The following is an 18,248-nucleotide window of genomic DNA, read 5'->3' on the forward strand; positions in this document are numbered from 1 at the left end:
TAATACCACAACCAATAATAACAATAATAATAGACAGATGTTCTTATAAGAAAAAGCAAGGAGAGGAGAACGATGGTGAGACCCCAGGTTTTTCTGGGCGTTTGAAAAAATATCACCCATCTCTATCGGTGTGTGTACATGTGTGTATGTGTTGACACTGACACTGATGTTTTTTGATTTTTTTCAAACACATCTTCTTGATCCTTGGGTGAACGACATTTCATATATTTTTTAATACCCACCTCTCTTTCTCTCTCTTTCTAGTGTTTACTCCAAAAGTGATTGGTGTGGCGATAGCACGGTACGACTTCAGTTCACGCGACACCCGGGAGCTCTCGCTGCAGGAGGGTGACGTGGTTAAGATCTACACAAAGTCAGGAGCCAACGGCTGGTGGAGGGGCGAGGTAAATGGCAGGGTAAGTGGCAGCCTTAATACACCAATAAAACATAGCCTCGCATCATCAAATCCAAATGGGGAAAGTGATCTTTACTGATTTGATACAGTGATAAACCTCTGAGAAATGTAGCTTTGCACTGCATTCATGTTTACATTCACTGATGTTTATTCAAGGCAGAAAAGTTTCAGAACCTTCATTAGCACGATTTACTCAAAAATGCTATTTTGTTTCTTCATTCTGCGTGTTAAATTCTCATATTCACATTTTAAGTAGAGCTAAAAACGAGCTTTTGAAGAAGAAAGGTTTGGTGGATATTCTTGTCTACACATACCTGGAAGGGACTCTTCAGATTTAGTCTGTTTTATCTTTAGTCTGTTATGTACATGTTTCCAACATTTCTGTTCCCCCATATCATCACTTGGAAGAGCTCATTTGCTGCTCTTTTATGTCTGAAATGCATAAATGTTCCCATCCAATACCAAGAGCGCTTTATAATCAGGCATGCGGCATTGAGAGAATGCTGGTTTCTAAATGCAGGGAAATATTAGTACTGACTCCCACTCACATTCAGCCTCTGTGTGTGTGTGTGTGTGTGTGTGTGTGTGTGTGTGTGTGTGTGTTGCGCTAAAAGAGAAACGCTTTTTTTATTTACCACAGTAGTTCACAAAACACACTCACAGCACAGCCACACATTACTGAGCCTAATGTGTGTGTTGATGTTGCTCTGGTGAAAACTAAACACTGTGTCTAGAGTCTGTAGCGAGCTGTTAGACTCTCTTTAGAGCCTTCAACCAGTAACAACAATCGCCACTGCTGGCTGGAAAAAAAGGTGTCTGAATCTGCCAATTGATAAAACACTTTAGGATTATACTACTATAACCTTTCAATATCACTTCATTGGAATAGCAGGCTCTTATTGTTGGTTTTAGATAGCTTTGAAATTCATTTAATAGTTTATAGTAATGCTGCAGAGAACTTTATGTTTTCATAAATGTATTTTTGTTTAAAAATTGAACTATCCACTATTTAAAACAGGCTATTCCAATCATACAAAGCAACTGCCATTATATTTGTAAGTAAAAACAGTAGAATGAGTTATATAATTTAATGACTTAAATTTAATCTGACTTAATCTCTTTTATTAAAAGGTTTTGGCAATGTAACCCCAACAATTTTTCAGCTCAGGTACCAGGCTTTGGGATATGTAAATGATTGCACATAGGTTAGAAAAAAGATGTGCACAAAAAAATTTTATTGTTAAAGGTTAAGTGTGTAATATTTCTGAGGATCTATCAACAGAAATGCAATATAAGATCCATAACTATGTTTTCAGTGGTGTGTAAAGACCTTACATAATAAACCATTATGTTTTTATTACCTTAGAATGAGCCATTTCTATCTACATAATTGTGGGTCCCCCCTTCCATGGAGTTCGGCACGTTGCACCGTCATGTTTCTACAGTAGCTGAAAACGGACAAACAGCACTACAGAGTGCGTTTCGTCACTACAATCTTGTTCTACTTCTGGTATAATTCAGGCAGTGCAGATACTCATCATCATCATGTTTAATACGTACGTTAGAAGAAGTAGTAATAATATACTGCAGGGGTCTGCAAATAAGTTTTGCATCAGAGCAATATTTTCAACCATTAGATTGTGGATGAGAATATAAGACATAGTATTGAATCCCTATGTTGTTCGGTTAGTTCAATCGGTAAGGTGCCGGACTCATAACCCAAGGGTTAAGGGATCAATCCCACCTTCATGCAATGTCTATTTTCTCTCTCTTCAACAAATGTATTCGGCAGCTAATGTTTCTCGGATCACGGCATGTGCTACACTGTTTTTGTTTCGGTGTTTGATCCGCATCCATCAACCTACACTACGACGCTTTTTCAATTCCCCAGTATCTCCAAGCAGAGGACATTCAGGGGAATCACGTTTTCTGACGGCTCTTTCAGAGGTGTCAAGCTGGCAACAGACTCTTTTAATGTTGTTCAGAAATTTTCAAAGTAAAAGCTCAGTTCAACTACAATACTGCATTACAGTAAACAAGCTTCTCGCGCTTTTATTTTGTAGGCAAAACCACAAAGAGGAAGTGATTATGTGAATAACGGTTGCTGCCATGACTGAGATCTATTTCAGCACCGCTGTCAAAGTATTTATTTATTTATATTTTTTGCCGCTATCAAAGCACCATAATCTGACCGCTGGTCAGATATTATTATATTGTTTTGGCGAGGGCCCATAATCACAGAGAGAATGAATGTGTTTCCCTTGTCAGTGTTTGTATAAACTTTATTTAATGTGTGGTTTATAATGGACTGTGGTGCAGAAACAGTGACTGTATTTCACACTCTTGGCTTACATTTTCCATGTTTTCTGTCAGTGGCCAAGTCACAATAACATATGGTTTTACTGAATAATTAAGTAAATATAATTTCTTAATAAATATTCCTAAAGAACCCTCATTTCTTGACTGGCCACCCTCTGCTGTCTTAGAAGAGACACCTTTTGTGCTGTTGTCAGCCACTGTAGCTGTCCTACTCTCTTTGAAAGGTTAGGGGGCAGTGGTAGACTGGACACATGGTTGCAATTCACAATCCTCGCCACTAGATGCCACTAAATCTTACACACTGAACCTTTAAAAAAATAATCTCCATGCTCAAACTGAACATTTAATCTATAAACCCTTGTCATTTAATTATACTTTTAATGTGAACAGTGCAAAACATTGATATAATAGCCAATAGTTTCAATGTTGGATCTCAGCATAAAGAAAAATGGCCACACTCGGTATTCTGGTACCTTCAGGATTGCCAGTAGTAAGATGGAAAATGTAAATTAGAGCTTTGTTAGTTATTCAAAAAAACTGCTCTATCTCACACACACACACACACACACACACACACACACACACACACACACACACACACACACACACACACACAGAGTTTACAGCTCTTCACTGTGGGCTGTTGAAAGGCATTCTGGTAAATCACTATCTGAAGTAGAAAGAGCAAAAGGGAGGGAAAGCCAGTACCCCATAAATGATTTTAAATTACAACTGGTGCTGTGAAGTATTTGTGAGTGATTACTTATTCCGCCCCCCACCCCCACCCCACCCCCTCCAGGTCGGCTGGTTCCCATCCACATACGTAGAGGAGGGTGAGGAGTGAAAGGTCCGACATGGGAAGAAGAGTAAGATGAAGAACAAAATGGCAGCAGTGGAGCAAGCAAACTGACCACATAACAGTAAGGAAGAGACTGATCTTCTGCACCGCTGCTTGCTCCGGTGTTACTTTTCAGAGCCAAGCAGCCCTCGATGGAGTCCTGTTGCCTACAAGCATCCCAGAGGCCTTTGGGTGAGAGAAAAAGGGCCACAGTACATCAGTTCTGGTTGACTCTGTGTGGCTAAGTGACTCCACCAACTAGCAGCTTGCCTGTCAGCAGGGCACAAGCCCTCGCCAGACACCGCCCTCCCCCTCCTCCTCCCCAACTTCATCCATCCATCCATAATTCACCCCCTCCCTCCCTTCCTCTCTCTCTGCCCCAGCCTGCCGCAGCCCCCAACTCCCACCTGTTTCTGCTTGCCAAGTCGGCCGTCGCCAATCTGTCAAAAGTAGAAACTCAAATGCCACTCTTCCAGTCATACGCTCATTCATCCTTCCATCCATCCATCCGTCCATCCAAGCATCCATCCTCCCTACCAACCCCCTGTGGGAGTCATCTGAGCTGGAAAAGACCCACACTGTAAAGTTTTTCCTCCCCTTTCATCTCCTTCTCACTCTGAAGGGATTTTAGTCAGTTTTGACCTTGGCTGTGTGTTTGGTCCACTAATGCAGGTGGCTATTGATGACTTGATGACCCAGATTCACACACACACACACACAGACACACACACACACCACCCACCTCTCCACCCCTTCAGATTATGATCGTGCACACACTCTTACAGGAGATGTAAGAGAGGGATGGTGTCGGATAGCATCGCTTCACATTGCCAGCAATTGATTGCTGTTCTTCCTATTTTGCTCCCACCTCCTACACTCTTTATCTCCAGCCCAGCCTCGCATGCTTTCAGTTGTCTTGGCCGTTAGCGATCCTCCGATCTTATCGGTGGCAGCTTTGTCGACAGGAGCCAATTTGCCGAGGGTTTACCTTATTGGAGGCATTAGTGGCTTGTCGGGGGAACAGGCCACCCTATCTAGCTGCCACCTGTCCTCGTAACATAAAAACTAAGTAAAGACAAGCAGATGAAACACGAACGCAACCCAACTTTGTACCTATTTTTCCCCCAATGTTCTGTCTCACGTACTTTGCTTTTTTTCCAGAATTGTTTCTGCAGTTTCATCATCTACAGATACGATGATTGAATACATGCTTGCAAAATTGAGCAACACTGCACTGGCAGTCTATGCGAAGCTGGCTCTTTAGATTTGTACTTCTACAACATTTTACACCAGATTATGCTTAAAATGTTTTATCATCATCTTCCTAAGTGTTTGTGGAGACTAAGTGTCTTCTGCTGTAACTGCTTGTTTAGAGGTTTTTGCCACTGAAGAATACAATTTGTGCAGAAAAACTGTTTTGGCAAGAAAAAATGTATTTATGTATGTAACACTTCAGTGCAAAAGACCTGATGTCAACTTTTAGAACCTTTTTCCACTGCTTATATCTTTTTGATAACTGCCACTCCCCACCCTTTCTGTGTTCCACCTTCATTCCCTGTATACATTATGCACACTGTTTCCACACAAGTATACAGTTTGTGCAGGAAAAACTGTTTTGAAAAAGAAAAACACCCAATTTTAAAAAGGTATTTACGTATTACCACTTCAGTGCAAAAGAACTGATGTCAACTTTTAAAAACCTTTTTCCACTGCTCACATCTTCTTGCTAACTGCCACCCCACCCCCTCACCCTTTCTGTGTTCCACCCTCACTCCCTGTATACATTATGCACACTGTCTTCTTAATCCACAGTGAAAAAGGATTTTCCCACATTTGAGGGAATAAATACCTTTACAGCAAAACACGCTTGCGCACACACTCGTTATGTTAACACACGGCAATATGTAGTCACAGACAGAATAAGAAGGCAGTGTACACTGATCCAAAATAGTGATCAACTTATGTCTGGAGGTGAGGCCAAAAACTCCCCCAGCAGTTTTAATGTTTTAATTGCAGCCAGGATGTTGATCCCCTCTTTTATAGATTGTTTATTTGCTGAAAAACAAACAACCAAAAATTCTTCTTTGTTTAAAATATCAACATATTGACATTTTCACTTAATTTGTGGTTGGTGATTTCTGTTGGCAGAAGGCAGGCAAACTCTCTGGACTTGTCAGTCACACGGCCATCCAACTATGATCCAGTCATTTCTATGAAGATGGTCAAAACGTTACCTTCAACTAGTCCTTTAATTTCTTCCATTTGAAGTTGTTCTTTGGCTATGTTCCTCCTCACTCCTCAAATGCAGACTTTCACACAGTTACACACACCTACGCAGTGGCATTTTAAAAATCAACCCTCTCTTTTTATGTTAAGGAAAACTATTTATGTAACATGCGATGTACATACAATGCAATACAATACATGTCACTGAAACACATAATGGGATAGTTTACTAAGAGGCAGCATTCTCTAGTTGACCATTTAAGTGGAAACATAGTGAAACACTCGATCAGGCATTTAATTAAGTCACATCTTTTCAGAGCTAATATTGGAGTTGTTGTTAAGATGGAGAAGAGCGTGTCTACCCAGCCACAACAGCCCTCAGGGCATTGCTTGCTTCCATTCAAAGCTATTATCCTCCCCTGTCATGTCGTCATTGTGTCGATGCCATTGCGTATTATGTCAGAAATATATTTTGTGAATCAAAGTAAGAATTCATTGTAAAGATATCCTTTTGTATGCACTTAATGGAGCCATTATGATCACTAATAACCCCCTGCCACTCCATGCCATTAGGATATGTATGACACATTTATTTTCTGTTCTCAGTCAGATTGTTTAACTACAGGGCTGCACAAATGTGACAAGAGGGTCATAATAATGTTTTTGTTTTTTTGCTTTGTGACATCTCCCTTTTTTTTTTTATAATTTTGTATTATCAACAGTGTCATTAAGCGACCACTAGATGGAAGCATCCTAAACACATCTCCTCTCCAAGCAGTCACCTTCAACTTGCTAAAGTTTGGAGATGACATCATCTGATTAGGCGGTGAAGAATATTTAAGGAAGCAATTAGCATCAGCCTCAGACTTGTTGTTGTGACTCAGAGGGAAAGAGGACACCTCCAAGACAAAACCAAAAGGATCAAAATACACTAAACTGTTTTTCTAATGAAGTGGACAGGCATGATTAATGCTGCAGGTAGATTACATAGCATTCACTGCATTCAACATGAGATTATTTCTAAAATAAGTTGGATTGTGTCTGTGCAGCCCCTGGCTTTTATCAGATGTTATCACATTCCCCGACTTTCTTTGACTTTCCTGATATTCCAGGAACTTAATTTCCAGTAAGAACCTGCAGGATGATATTTCTCCTCCCCTCCTGCTTCCTAAAAGATGTGCAGTCTCTGAACAGTCCAACATTATGTTTATAACATCTTTAGGAAGTCTTTGGCGGCACAAATGCGATCCAGTGCAAGCTTCTCTCCCGTCTTGGGAGAAGTGGAGAGGCAGAGTAGGCTGCTCTAATCGCAGACTCCGGTAATCCACTCCCGCACTCCTCCTCCGCCCAGATGCACTCTGACAGCGGGGCCATTTACAACTGCAGGCCTTCTTCCCCTCCCGAGTACGCTTCCAGATTTTATTTTTTATTTTTTTTGTGTGCGGGAGGGACAGGAGGAAGGCTCAAGGGTATCTGTGATCTAATCATTACACCATCTCCTCACCTCAGCGACCCTGCTGCATCCATCTCTCTGTCGGCTCCCCTCTCTCTCGCTCTCTCTCACCTTGTCACTTCCCTTCTCTCTCCCTGGCTCTCTCTTTACTGCTCTCTTTCCCCATCTATCTTTAATCCAATCTCTGTCTTCTCGGTTTCTCTCTGTATTCTCACCCGACGCTCTGTAGGCTGTAACTGCGGTTGCTGTATGTTGGCGGGAGGAGAATGGAAGATTCAGTATTATCAGGAGAGGAGGGAGAGAGGCGGTCTGACTCTTGATAAACAACCCTCTGCAAAATGAGGACTAGTTTAATTTTACCACAAATTAATAGGCTGAGAGAAATTATGCCAATTAGAGGATGAGTTCGCTCTCACCACTGTCATCATCTCACACACAATGTGTGCACAGATTATGTCCATATAGGCACACACCATGTGGAAATACCTTTTGACAGGATTCAGTACTGGGCAAGTCTTAACCCAGCAGGGGTCTTAGGATACAATCTCCTAACCAACACTGGAGGACAGTTCTGTAATAACATTTACAGATCCGAATATACGAATGCATTTACAGAGACATAATACCATACATGAAGATATATAATACTTCTTTCTTTCTGGGTTGAAAATCCATTTAAGCCAATGAATCACTGACAAATGAGTTATTTTGCTCACTCTTGGCTGAAGATTGCATCCACTGTGTTCCTGTCCCATGTCAATGTTTTGTTATCCCTATGAAGCCAAAGATGCATGCTGTACACTCCAATGGTATGTCTCATCATAATCACGGTACCCGACCGCTGTGGCCTGACTCTATAACTGTGCAATCTAGACTGTGTAGCATTACTGTGTATTCTTGCTGTACCATACTGTAAAATATGTACATAGCACACAATAAAGATATACATAGCTTCTTCGAATGTGTTGTGATTTCACATCCCGCATTAATGCAGATTTTCAACAAGCAATAATGTGGGTTTAATCAAATGTACTGCAACTTTCTTACAGAGGAACAATCGAAAAACATGCATATACGTAAAACATGTTTAAGTGAGATTCAAATAATGATTTTAACACATTAACTTAAATCAGTCTGAATCGTGAAATATTTAGTTTTCAGAGGTTAAGCAGTGGGATCTGATGAGTCTGTTGGCAAATAGATTTAGGTTTAGATGCTGAAACATTAAGTACAGTATACTTAGTTACATTTCACCACTTCAGAAGCAGAAAGTGGACATTCTGTACATAAGGTACCTCACAATTTTAATTAACACTTCACAAAATTTTTTATTGTAGTTTTACTCCACTCCATTTTTGAACAGCTACAGATATAGTTAGTTTACAGATTAAAGATCCCCTCCAGATTGGTTTTAAGACAATAAATAAATACTTTAAATAATTTTGTATCCCATTAGTTTTTTCCACAATAAAAGTCAAATAAAAAAATTCTACTCTTATTTAAAAACTTAACTCTTTAAACGAAAAAATATTTACATAACATATTCATAGATTCTAGTGATGATGGGTTAAGATGTCCCCATCTTTACTGAAAACGTCATTCAGTGTGTGTATGTGCACTGGAGGTTTCTATGTCACACTCATAGAAGTTGCATACTGAACCAAGATTAGCCTCCAAGCTAGCTGTGATGTCACAAAATCCTACTCGTACTCAGACGTCTTAAACCATTTAAGGTAAGCGCAGAGAAACTTTCCAACCTTCTAGTGTCAAACTCTACCTATACATCATTCTACACTGTGACACTCAAAGATCCAATTGAAATAACAAGTTAAACACACTTTACAGACAAGGTGGGCTTAACATACAAAAAACATGATTCCATTAGCGGCACCTCAATCTGATACAACATAAAATGCTTCATGCACAGTAAAATGTCTGTAATAATGATCTAATAATCTAATATGTATAACAATTTAACTTCGACATGGACCAATTTGCTGCATTATGAGTTGGACTTTTTTTACTTTGGATTCTCTAAGTACATTTTGCTGATAATATTACCTGCTATTAAGTAAGATTTTGTATGCAGTGCATTTACTACATGTATTTTCAATCTGTGTGATCTACCACTTTAGGAAAGGATTTCAATGCTTCTTCCACCACCAAAGAGGTGACGACAACATAAACCAACTAAGATGAACCATGCAATCAGTATAAAATGTATTTCAATTATTGTTACTGAATTAGCAGTAAATTGAATTAGATGGCGGCATAGGGAGAGAACAGATTTGGTTCGAGATCATTGTGAATAAATGAGGCACGGAGATAGTCTTCCTGATTAACTGATGAACTTATACTGAGCTTCATATTGTGCAGGGTGCCACATTTAATAATGAAAGAGATAAATGAGTCAGTTTATTATGAGGATTTTAACTTTCAAATAATATATTCCAATGAATGAATGCTTTCATTTGGAACCATATCGCTACTTAATAGACATTTTCAACCTGGAAAGCAACCTCTAAACAGCTCATTCATATTCCAATTGTAATATGGACTCTAATAATTAATAAAATCAAGGTTGGGATTTTTAATGTTTAATTCCTCAATGTGCAAACAGAACACACAAGTACCTACGGGAAAACACTGTGTATAATTGCTAACTCTCGTCAGTAAATCAAACGTGTCATTCAGGCTCTGGCCCTGATCCTGGTCAGTCTCATCTCTGTTAGCTCAGCTTGCCCAGAAGTGACTTTCTGACTAAAATTAGGACTTGGTCCTTAAAGTATAGTAGTGCTCATTAAATGGCTGCCATGGTGTTACTGCCGTGTTTGTGTCGCTGTTCCCTCCACAGGACTTATATAAACCTGCAGCCAGTGGGGTGCTGTTTCTCACTAGTTCATTGGCTAATAGGTGTGAATGAATGTGGGGATAACGGTGGGTCTTGTGTCTTGTGATGTTATCACGCTGATAATAATGAACCTTAGTAAACCAAACTTCTAATTATAGCAAGCTAAAATGATTGCAAAAAAGGTGAATGCTAACAGTACTGTGGGTGTGTGAAACCATGCAGTGAACAGTTGTACAAGTGTGTACAAGACACAGACCATATGTTGATGCTGACTGTAGCTTTTTTGTAAAAATGATTGTGCATGCTTGTGCGTGTGTGCGTGTGTGTGTGTGTGGGTGGTGGTCTCCTTGGCCATCTGGTGCCCGGTTATCTGCCGTTGCTGCAGCTAGACTGAGGCTCGGACACCAAAAGGATGAGAGGTGCTGGGCTGTAGCAGCCAGTGCTGATGGCACTGCAGGGGCGGAGAGAGACGCTGTACTAAATACCCACCAGGCGGCCTTGGCCTTGGCCGGGTCAGTCTGGATCCACTGCCAGTCCACTTCCAGCTGAGGTTGGACCACCAGTGTGACAGATGGCTGGTGAGAGGGTGACATCAGCCTTCTTCACAGCACTAAGAGATTGTTAAGCCCAAGTTTCTGGACTGCTGCAGTCTCTCTGATACTCTCTGATTTGAAGATGAGCAAAGATTTTCACAGCTCACTGTTGTTGAGACTGATAAGAGGAGAAACTCTTGTCACTAATAGTATAACAGGAGGGGAGGGTGATAGTTATAGTCATGTTGTTCCCCAATCAGAGAGTCCCATGCACAGAGTGGAAAAGTGTGTCAAAGTATATTTACTTAAACTGCCTATGTAACAGATTCTGTAGTGTAGGTTCAGTGGCTCACGGGCGCCGTCTCCCAGTCCCTAAATGCAGAAGTGGAATGTACATTTATTGACATACTGTGGTTTAGTAAAGTACAAGTACCTCAGATATTTTACTTTTTACTCCACAATATTTATTTTGACCGTTTTAGTTACTAGATTACAACTATAAATGCAAATTATCAACATATATAAATCATCTAAATACTTCTTCCACCACTGGGTAAATGCTGTGAAACCCAGCCAGTTCATGAGAGACATGCCCAGAGTGTGCTATATGTATTTATGCTGTTCCTGGCCAGTAAGTAAGTAGTAAAGTAAGTAAGTAGTAAACGGCAACACAGAAATAGACACAAGGTTCTCGTCCATCGTCCCTCTAGCCAACACAACATAACAAAACACAACGCAAAGTCAAGGGGTTTGTTTAACAAGCCAGTTACAGTGGTGTCTGGCTAAACTCAGTTACACCTGCTGCAGAGGCAGTGCAACCTGTATCATCAGTACAACCTGAAGGATAAGTAAATGTGTGTAAACTTTGTATTTTTCAAACTTTATGTTGTAATAGTCAATTTCAAAATTTAACACATTCCTGCTGTTCTCCAAAGAATATAGATTTTCTCTTCACGTGGATGTTTGAGACCTTTGTCTGCAGCCCCAGGCTTTACCAATAAAATCAAAAAGTATGCCGTATTTTGCTAAAGATACATTTTTAAATTGATTTCCCACCTCCCACCAGGTAGCCATTTCAGATCATACCAGTACATTTAGATCAGTGCCGAAAAGGGCAGCATTTAAAAGTAATGCTGTCTGAGATCAAACCTGAAGTCAAACTAAAGCAAGAGGTCACCCTGAAAACTTGTGAAGTAAAATGAAAATGTGTGAAAACACAGCTTTGTGAATATGGCACGCGCCTCAGTACTTCAGAGTATCAACAAGGAAGAGATTCTGCAACATATGTTGGTTTCTTATTTGTATTTGCCCTGCTGGGTCTTTGGAAGCTGATCTTCTTCCATTGTAGAATTAATAAAAACCAAAGGATGCCTTGCAGGTAGTAAATCAATCTAATACTTACGGTACCCTGTTGAAGACCGCCAGTTAACTACAGTATAAACCTTATGTATTTATACATCAGGACTGCCTAGAACATGCAAAAACACCAGTAAGAACCACTGAAAGAAAGTGACCTGCTCAGTTGATTGAACTTCTGTCTTGTTTCAGTTTTGCACTTGTAACACAGGTTAATACTACCTACAGACCAATAAAAGGGTAAACAATAAATGTATATGTAAACAAACAAATGACATTAGGCATTAAGTCAACAATTCTTGTTAGTTTATTTTATTTGCTACTCCTTTAAGAAGTGCAGCGGTAACAGCCAATCAGAGTGACTCTAGCGCCACTTGCTGGGGAGAGAGGAAAAACAGAGCAGTAGACCTAGAAGTAAACAACAGATAAGACTGAAAACAAGGGAGGAGAGAATCAGATAACAGTAAAAAAAAACAAGTTTTGAAGACTGTAAAACCTGATTTCTTTTCCATTTTTTGGAGGATTTTGGTTTTCTTTTTGTCCACATCGCTGGATTCTGTTTTAGTTGCTTTGAACAAGGATTTGGTGAGTAAAGGCTGCTATTTACAACGTGTAAATTAGCATGCATTTCCTTGTTTTTTTCCCGAGCTGAATGTAAGGTTAAGCCTGAAGTGCCAGTAGCTAAACTAAGAAAGTGTGAATTATGTTGTGTATTTTGTGGTTTTATTTGTGTGAAAGAATTGAAAAGCTACATGCAACAGGCATGGTCAAGTTTAGCCTTCCGAATTGGTGATGCAAATGTTGCAATTGAAATGTTTTTGTTGTTACTGTAAACTGAAAAAACAAAAACAAAAACGTATTGGTTAAGTGAACTAAAGAGTAGGTGAAACGAAAACTCTTAAACCAGGCCTTACTAACTAATAAAATTAAAACTTAGAGAGTTTTCTTAACTCAATAAGAAACTGAGGAACTAAATAACAACTTAAAGGACCCTAAGTTGGAAATTACTCTTAACTCAACCAGGTTTAACCCCTTGATGCCTGAATTTATTTACAATTAAAAAAAATTAGGTAAGATGCAAATTATTCTGCCTGAAAGGAAGAGGTGTGATGCGAATTTGCAACAATCGGCGTTAACCCAAACCAAAGAGAGGTAAAAATAGGAGGAATAACACATTTCCTGAGATCTGGGCATTATTAATGTGGAATATTCCCAAGAAATTTAGTGTATGTTTCTTTTTGTGTATATGATGTGTGTGACTTGGTGCCAGACTGTGGATATCTACTACTAACTCATATATAAATAGGCCGGCAGTTCAAACTTACTTCTTGCTCTGTGGACTGTTATTACTGAGGTCTAGTTATGAACTGCTCCTCCGAACCTAGACTCTGGTCCAAGCAATCTCTAATATCTACAGTGTTACACACTGCAGTCATTTGTCTACCTCTCCTTCCATCTCCCTTTCCAAATCCCTGTATCTCATATAAGCTGCCATGTTTTGACTTCTTCGACTGCACTCCATATATCCCAGTCTATTTCTCACTCTGTCTCGCTCATGCTTTCTGTTTTTTTTGCTGTCTTTTGGGGCCATGAGGGAGCCATCATCATTGCCAGACGTTATGGCTGCTGTGTGTAAATATCAAGCGCCCCCCCCACCCCCACCCCCCCATGTTTTCCTGGAGACAGCACTGCATAAACACTGAGGTGCTGTCTATGGAACACACTCAAGACAGCTCATCACCATAAAACACACGCGCCTACACACACTTGCCCATTCAGAGCCACACATACACACCCAAACACTCCTGTATCGGCTGTTATGGCCATCTTTCTTTACAGGTTGAAGCTATATTATTCTAGGCTTTACTTTGTTCTCATACATAGTTATGTAGTCATGGAGTGTTGATTCAAGGGGAACTAGCCCTTATACTGTAGTTAACTGGCGGCCCTGTGTGCATGTTGACATGGCTTGCCATTTCTCAGAAGCGAAGTGTGTGCATGGTGATTGCATTTATTCCAACTGGCACCTGCATGAAATGAAGGCATACTATAGTGCAGTTATAGAGCTGCAGTTCTCCGTTGTAGACTCTTTTTTTTTCTTTCAAATTCACACATCCAAACAAACAACAAACACACACAAGCTGTACAGAATTTGCGGCCCCCATGCACACACTAGTAACAGATGGTGGCACAAACATTGCCTTCAATAATAATCAGCATTATAAAGCAGTTGAAAATGTATCCTTTAATTTGCTGAAAGGCTTGCTCCAAATTTTATTTAACCACCTATTTGCAATTTTTAACAAATTCTGCTCCTATTTTCTCGAGAGGGTAAATAGAGCCTCAATTCTTCACAGTGTTGTCCTTCCTTCAAGGTCATTCCAGGTACATTCCAGCCTAAATGCACTGAAATACACAACCGGCTTGACAAAAGCATCTTAACAGGAGTCACATGTATAGTTGATACTTGCAGCAGTTATATTCTGTCTATGCTGTAAATAAATACTTGGGTGTGAAGACACCCTGTATGTTCCACACTTTTTTTTCTCAGTGCATAAATTGATAAAAAAAAAGGAGAAGAAAAACGAGTGTAGGTGTGTGTGTCATCCTTGTGATACCTGTACCTCATACCTGTAGCTGGAAGAAATTGGTCTGAAAGTTGTAATAATACATAATGTAATGATAATTTATAGTCTGTATTATGTTGTATCATTACAAGCATTGCCATTACACAACTTTCGCAGAACACTATCAGCTCTATTATTCAAATGCATGACTGTAAATTTTCACAAAACTGTACAATACTCAGTGAGACATGTCATGTCATGAACATCAATAGTATGCCGACACATAATGATGCTTTTATGGCTGGCATTATTCTGCTGTAACCATTAAATGTGTACATTCATTAGTTACCTCTCTACAGTATACAGTAGTTTGCATTGTCAGTGGCAGAGTCTGCCATTCATGCGCTGGATTCAAATTGTGTGCACATGCACAAGGTATTCACAGAAAACTATTTGTGCATGTGCAGGAACAAAATTCAGAAGACAAGAGCTGGAATATTTGCAAATTATATTATATATTTGCAAAGTCATTTGTGCACATGCGCAATATGTCACATAGTGACGCAATCTGGAGAAGCGGAATGGTTCGTCCCAGGCATTTTGAAGAGGTATTAAGAATAGCTGCAACTTTTCATCAGTGCCAAACAATAAGGGAAAAGAAAACACCCTAACAGTCAGTTTCCTTTATGTAACATATAGCAAGTGATTTTCTACAGAAATATAAACACCCAGGGTAAGTATGATGCGGTATATAAAGATAAGACAAAAACAGTGTATTTGGGATGTAAGTTTTAAAGTATTGCACTCTCTGCCATCATTGTTTCAGATGAATTGTGTTGATTCATGTTTAATATTGTTCATGACTTTGAAGTTTTGTAATTTAAATGCAAATTTGGCCTTAGTTGCTTTTGCTGAACAATTAAAGCTTCAACACTTCAAACCCAGAGAACTTTATTTAAACATGTAGTCAGTATCCCAAAGTTTCTAAATGTACCAAATATGTCATGCTGAATTATTGACAAATGTACATTAAAAAAGGCACCTAGAATTTTCCATTTAATCCACTGGTGCAGCCTTGAAAACATGGTGTGCTAGATTTGAATATTTACCTTAATATAAATGTGATATTGCTTTAAGGCACCGCTGTGACACAGAATATGTGATGTTAGTTGTGGAAATCTAACTTTGAAGCAACCTAAATTAACTTCAACTGCCCTTTTATTTTTACTCCAGTAGATTTTTAAGCCAGTATTTTGACTTGTGCTCAAGTGAAATTTCAACACAGCCCAGGTACTTCAACATGTCCAGGAGATCCTGGAATTCTTCCCTCCCCTGTGGTTTGTTCGGAAGGCCAGAGCTCACACTGATCCACTCCAAACTGGCAGAGGAGATGTGGGAATCTATCACTCTGTATGGTAGCCTGCTGTCTCAGTTACATTTCATTTGCCACTCTGTTCCAACTGCATTATCTCATCATGCCTTTTATTATTGAAGTGGGAACGGGAGGATTTTTTTCCAACATGATAAACCTTGTGTTACAGGATCTTCACTGCTGAAACAACTACTACAGACAGGCAATGTGGCATGCCATTTGCCTAAAAGATCAATTATCTACATTACTATCACATTTTTAATTTGGCATGTTAACTGCCTGAATGTCTGCTCTTGTATTTGCCCTTCTGTAATATTTGGTCTGGTTCTGTGCATGTGAATTGTTTTCATGTGGGGATTTACACCTCAGTACATCTTCTTTAAATGCCAGATAAGATCATTTTATGTGCTGCCAGGAAGCTTCACACCCATTATTTATCTGGACTGTTTGTGCAATGCATAGAAATGGCAGTTTATAGTATGTTTGTGTGCATGTTTGTTTTAATCTGGAGCCCTGTACTGCATCTCTGCAAAGGCAGAGAGGTGAGAGAATAGAGGGTTTAACATTTTATGGCTCTTAGCCAATCTGAGTAACAAAAATATTAGTTGTAAAACATTTTATTTTACTTATTAGGATGACTATAATCAGTATACAAGACATAAAACCTAAGAAAGAGGACAAAGGTACCACATCAATATCCCATGACTTCCATACACTGAAATGACAGTTACCGCTACTTTGCTAAGCTAGGCTGGTTAGTTACTTGCCATCGCTTAGCAGGACTACTTCACGTGGTATTATTTTATTATTCTACTGCGTAGCTAAATATATTGTGTAGTATACCAAACTCAAGTAATAAGATGGTTAGAGCATAAAAATAGATTTTTCAATTACAGGAAAAAGTGGGTACGTTAGCTTTAGCTAAGGCAATCATTGCTAGCCAACCAATTAGTCAGAGTATGTTTTTCCCCCTACAGTGACAAATGTCAGTGTTTGTTTAGTACGGAAGCCCTAAGCGGCCATACATTAAAATAAATTTTTTTACTCCGTTTTCCCGTGATAACGAGATCATATTCTCATGATCTCGAGATAACAAACCATAGCTGAATACAGGGGTTGGCAGGTGCGTTTCTTTACGATAATTTCAGATACATTATCAGTGCCACTGGTTAGCTCAGGTGGTACAGTGCTTGTAATCCAAGGATTACATATTCAACTTCTGCTCTCAATGATTTTTTTTATTTTTTTGTGTGTTTTTATTAAGTTGTTATGAAGAGATTCAGGGGAATCCAGTTTACCCACGGATATATCAAAGGTTCGGAAATAGCCGGAAATGTGGAACGTTAATTGGATTCCGCTGATCGAGAAGCACAGGAATTTCCTCTGTGAAAAAAGTCCATAAGTTGATGGATGTGGACCAGTCGCCGGGATGCACACAGTCCAGCAACAGTCTACCATGAAGATGGAATACACAATCCTGCAACTATGAATTCTGCGCCCTAAAAACTGAGTTAACCAGTGTCAATGAAAATCATACTGAAATTACCTTAGAAATGTTCCTGCTGACCCCTGTGTTAAACTACTGTTTTGTTATCTCGCGATCACAACTAAATTAGCCCGTTATTCACAGGAAAACAGGAGTAAAGGATTAAACATTTGAATGGATAGCCGCTTAGGACTTCCGTAGTTATAGTCAGATTCTGGTCTTAACTAAATTTTGACCAAATTCGTGGTTACAGCATTTTGAAATTGTAGGGCAGTGTAGTTTTCAGAATATGTTACACATACTGCAGCATGTATACATAAAAGCAATACAGTAATAATGTGCTGATGCTTTTTAACACAACCAAGCTTCAAATCCACTGTTAGCTGTATAAAATGTGCATATGTGTCATACTTTACACAAAGCTGCAGCCATATTTGATTATACTTTACCACCATACTGTAGCTCATAGCACACCTGTGGCTAGAGGTAGTTTTGTTGATAGCATACACACATACTGTTCTCTACATTATGTATGCATACCCATATTTCCTCCTACGTTGCAGAGGGAAGATGATGGAGATGTTGGAGGCAGAGCTTCTATTTTGGGGTATTTGAGTCAAGCTCACTCTTTGCTTTGCCTCTCTGTTTCCCTCCTAACCTCAACTGGCAATCGTACCATTCGCAATGTGCCTATTCCCCAGTGTCCCCTGAAGCACCTCCAGATGTATTCAGCTCCCATTTGTCATTCCTGGGAATGTGGTGGCGTCAGCAGTTATGTCCCAACCTCCACTGATGGCGCCACACCACCACTACGAGGAGTTTCAGCTCCGCC

At 39.6% G+C, this 18,248-nt stretch overlaps 1 protein-coding gene across 2 annotated transcripts in view; it reads left to right on the forward strand.

The window, feature by feature from the left end:
• LOC119907141 (guanine nucleotide exchange factor VAV3) overlaps nucleotides 1-8,212 on the forward strand; it is a 99,399-nt gene extending 91,187 nt beyond the window's left edge. For both annotated transcript variants that reach the window (XM_038724765.1, XM_038724773.1), the window contains 2 exons: nucleotides 265-416; nucleotides 3,534-8,212. In XM_038724765.1, coding sequence (XP_038580693.1) covers nucleotides 265-416; nucleotides 3,534-3,578 — 197 coding nt within the window. In that variant the 3' untranslated portion in view covers nucleotides 3,579-8,212. The remainder of the gene's footprint in view (nucleotides 1-264; nucleotides 417-3,533) is intronic.
• Nucleotides 8,213-18,248: the final 10,036 nt, after the last annotated feature.

The sequence above is a fragment of the Micropterus salmoides genome, unplaced genomic scaffold (genome assembly GCF_014851395.1).
Source record: "Micropterus salmoides isolate LMB-PRFRI ecotype aquatic unplaced genomic scaffold, ASM1485139v1 Ms_hic_scaffold_1, whole genome shotgun sequence".
Taxonomy (NCBI): domain Eukaryota; kingdom Metazoa; phylum Chordata; class Actinopteri; order Centrarchiformes; family Centrarchidae; genus Micropterus; species Micropterus salmoides.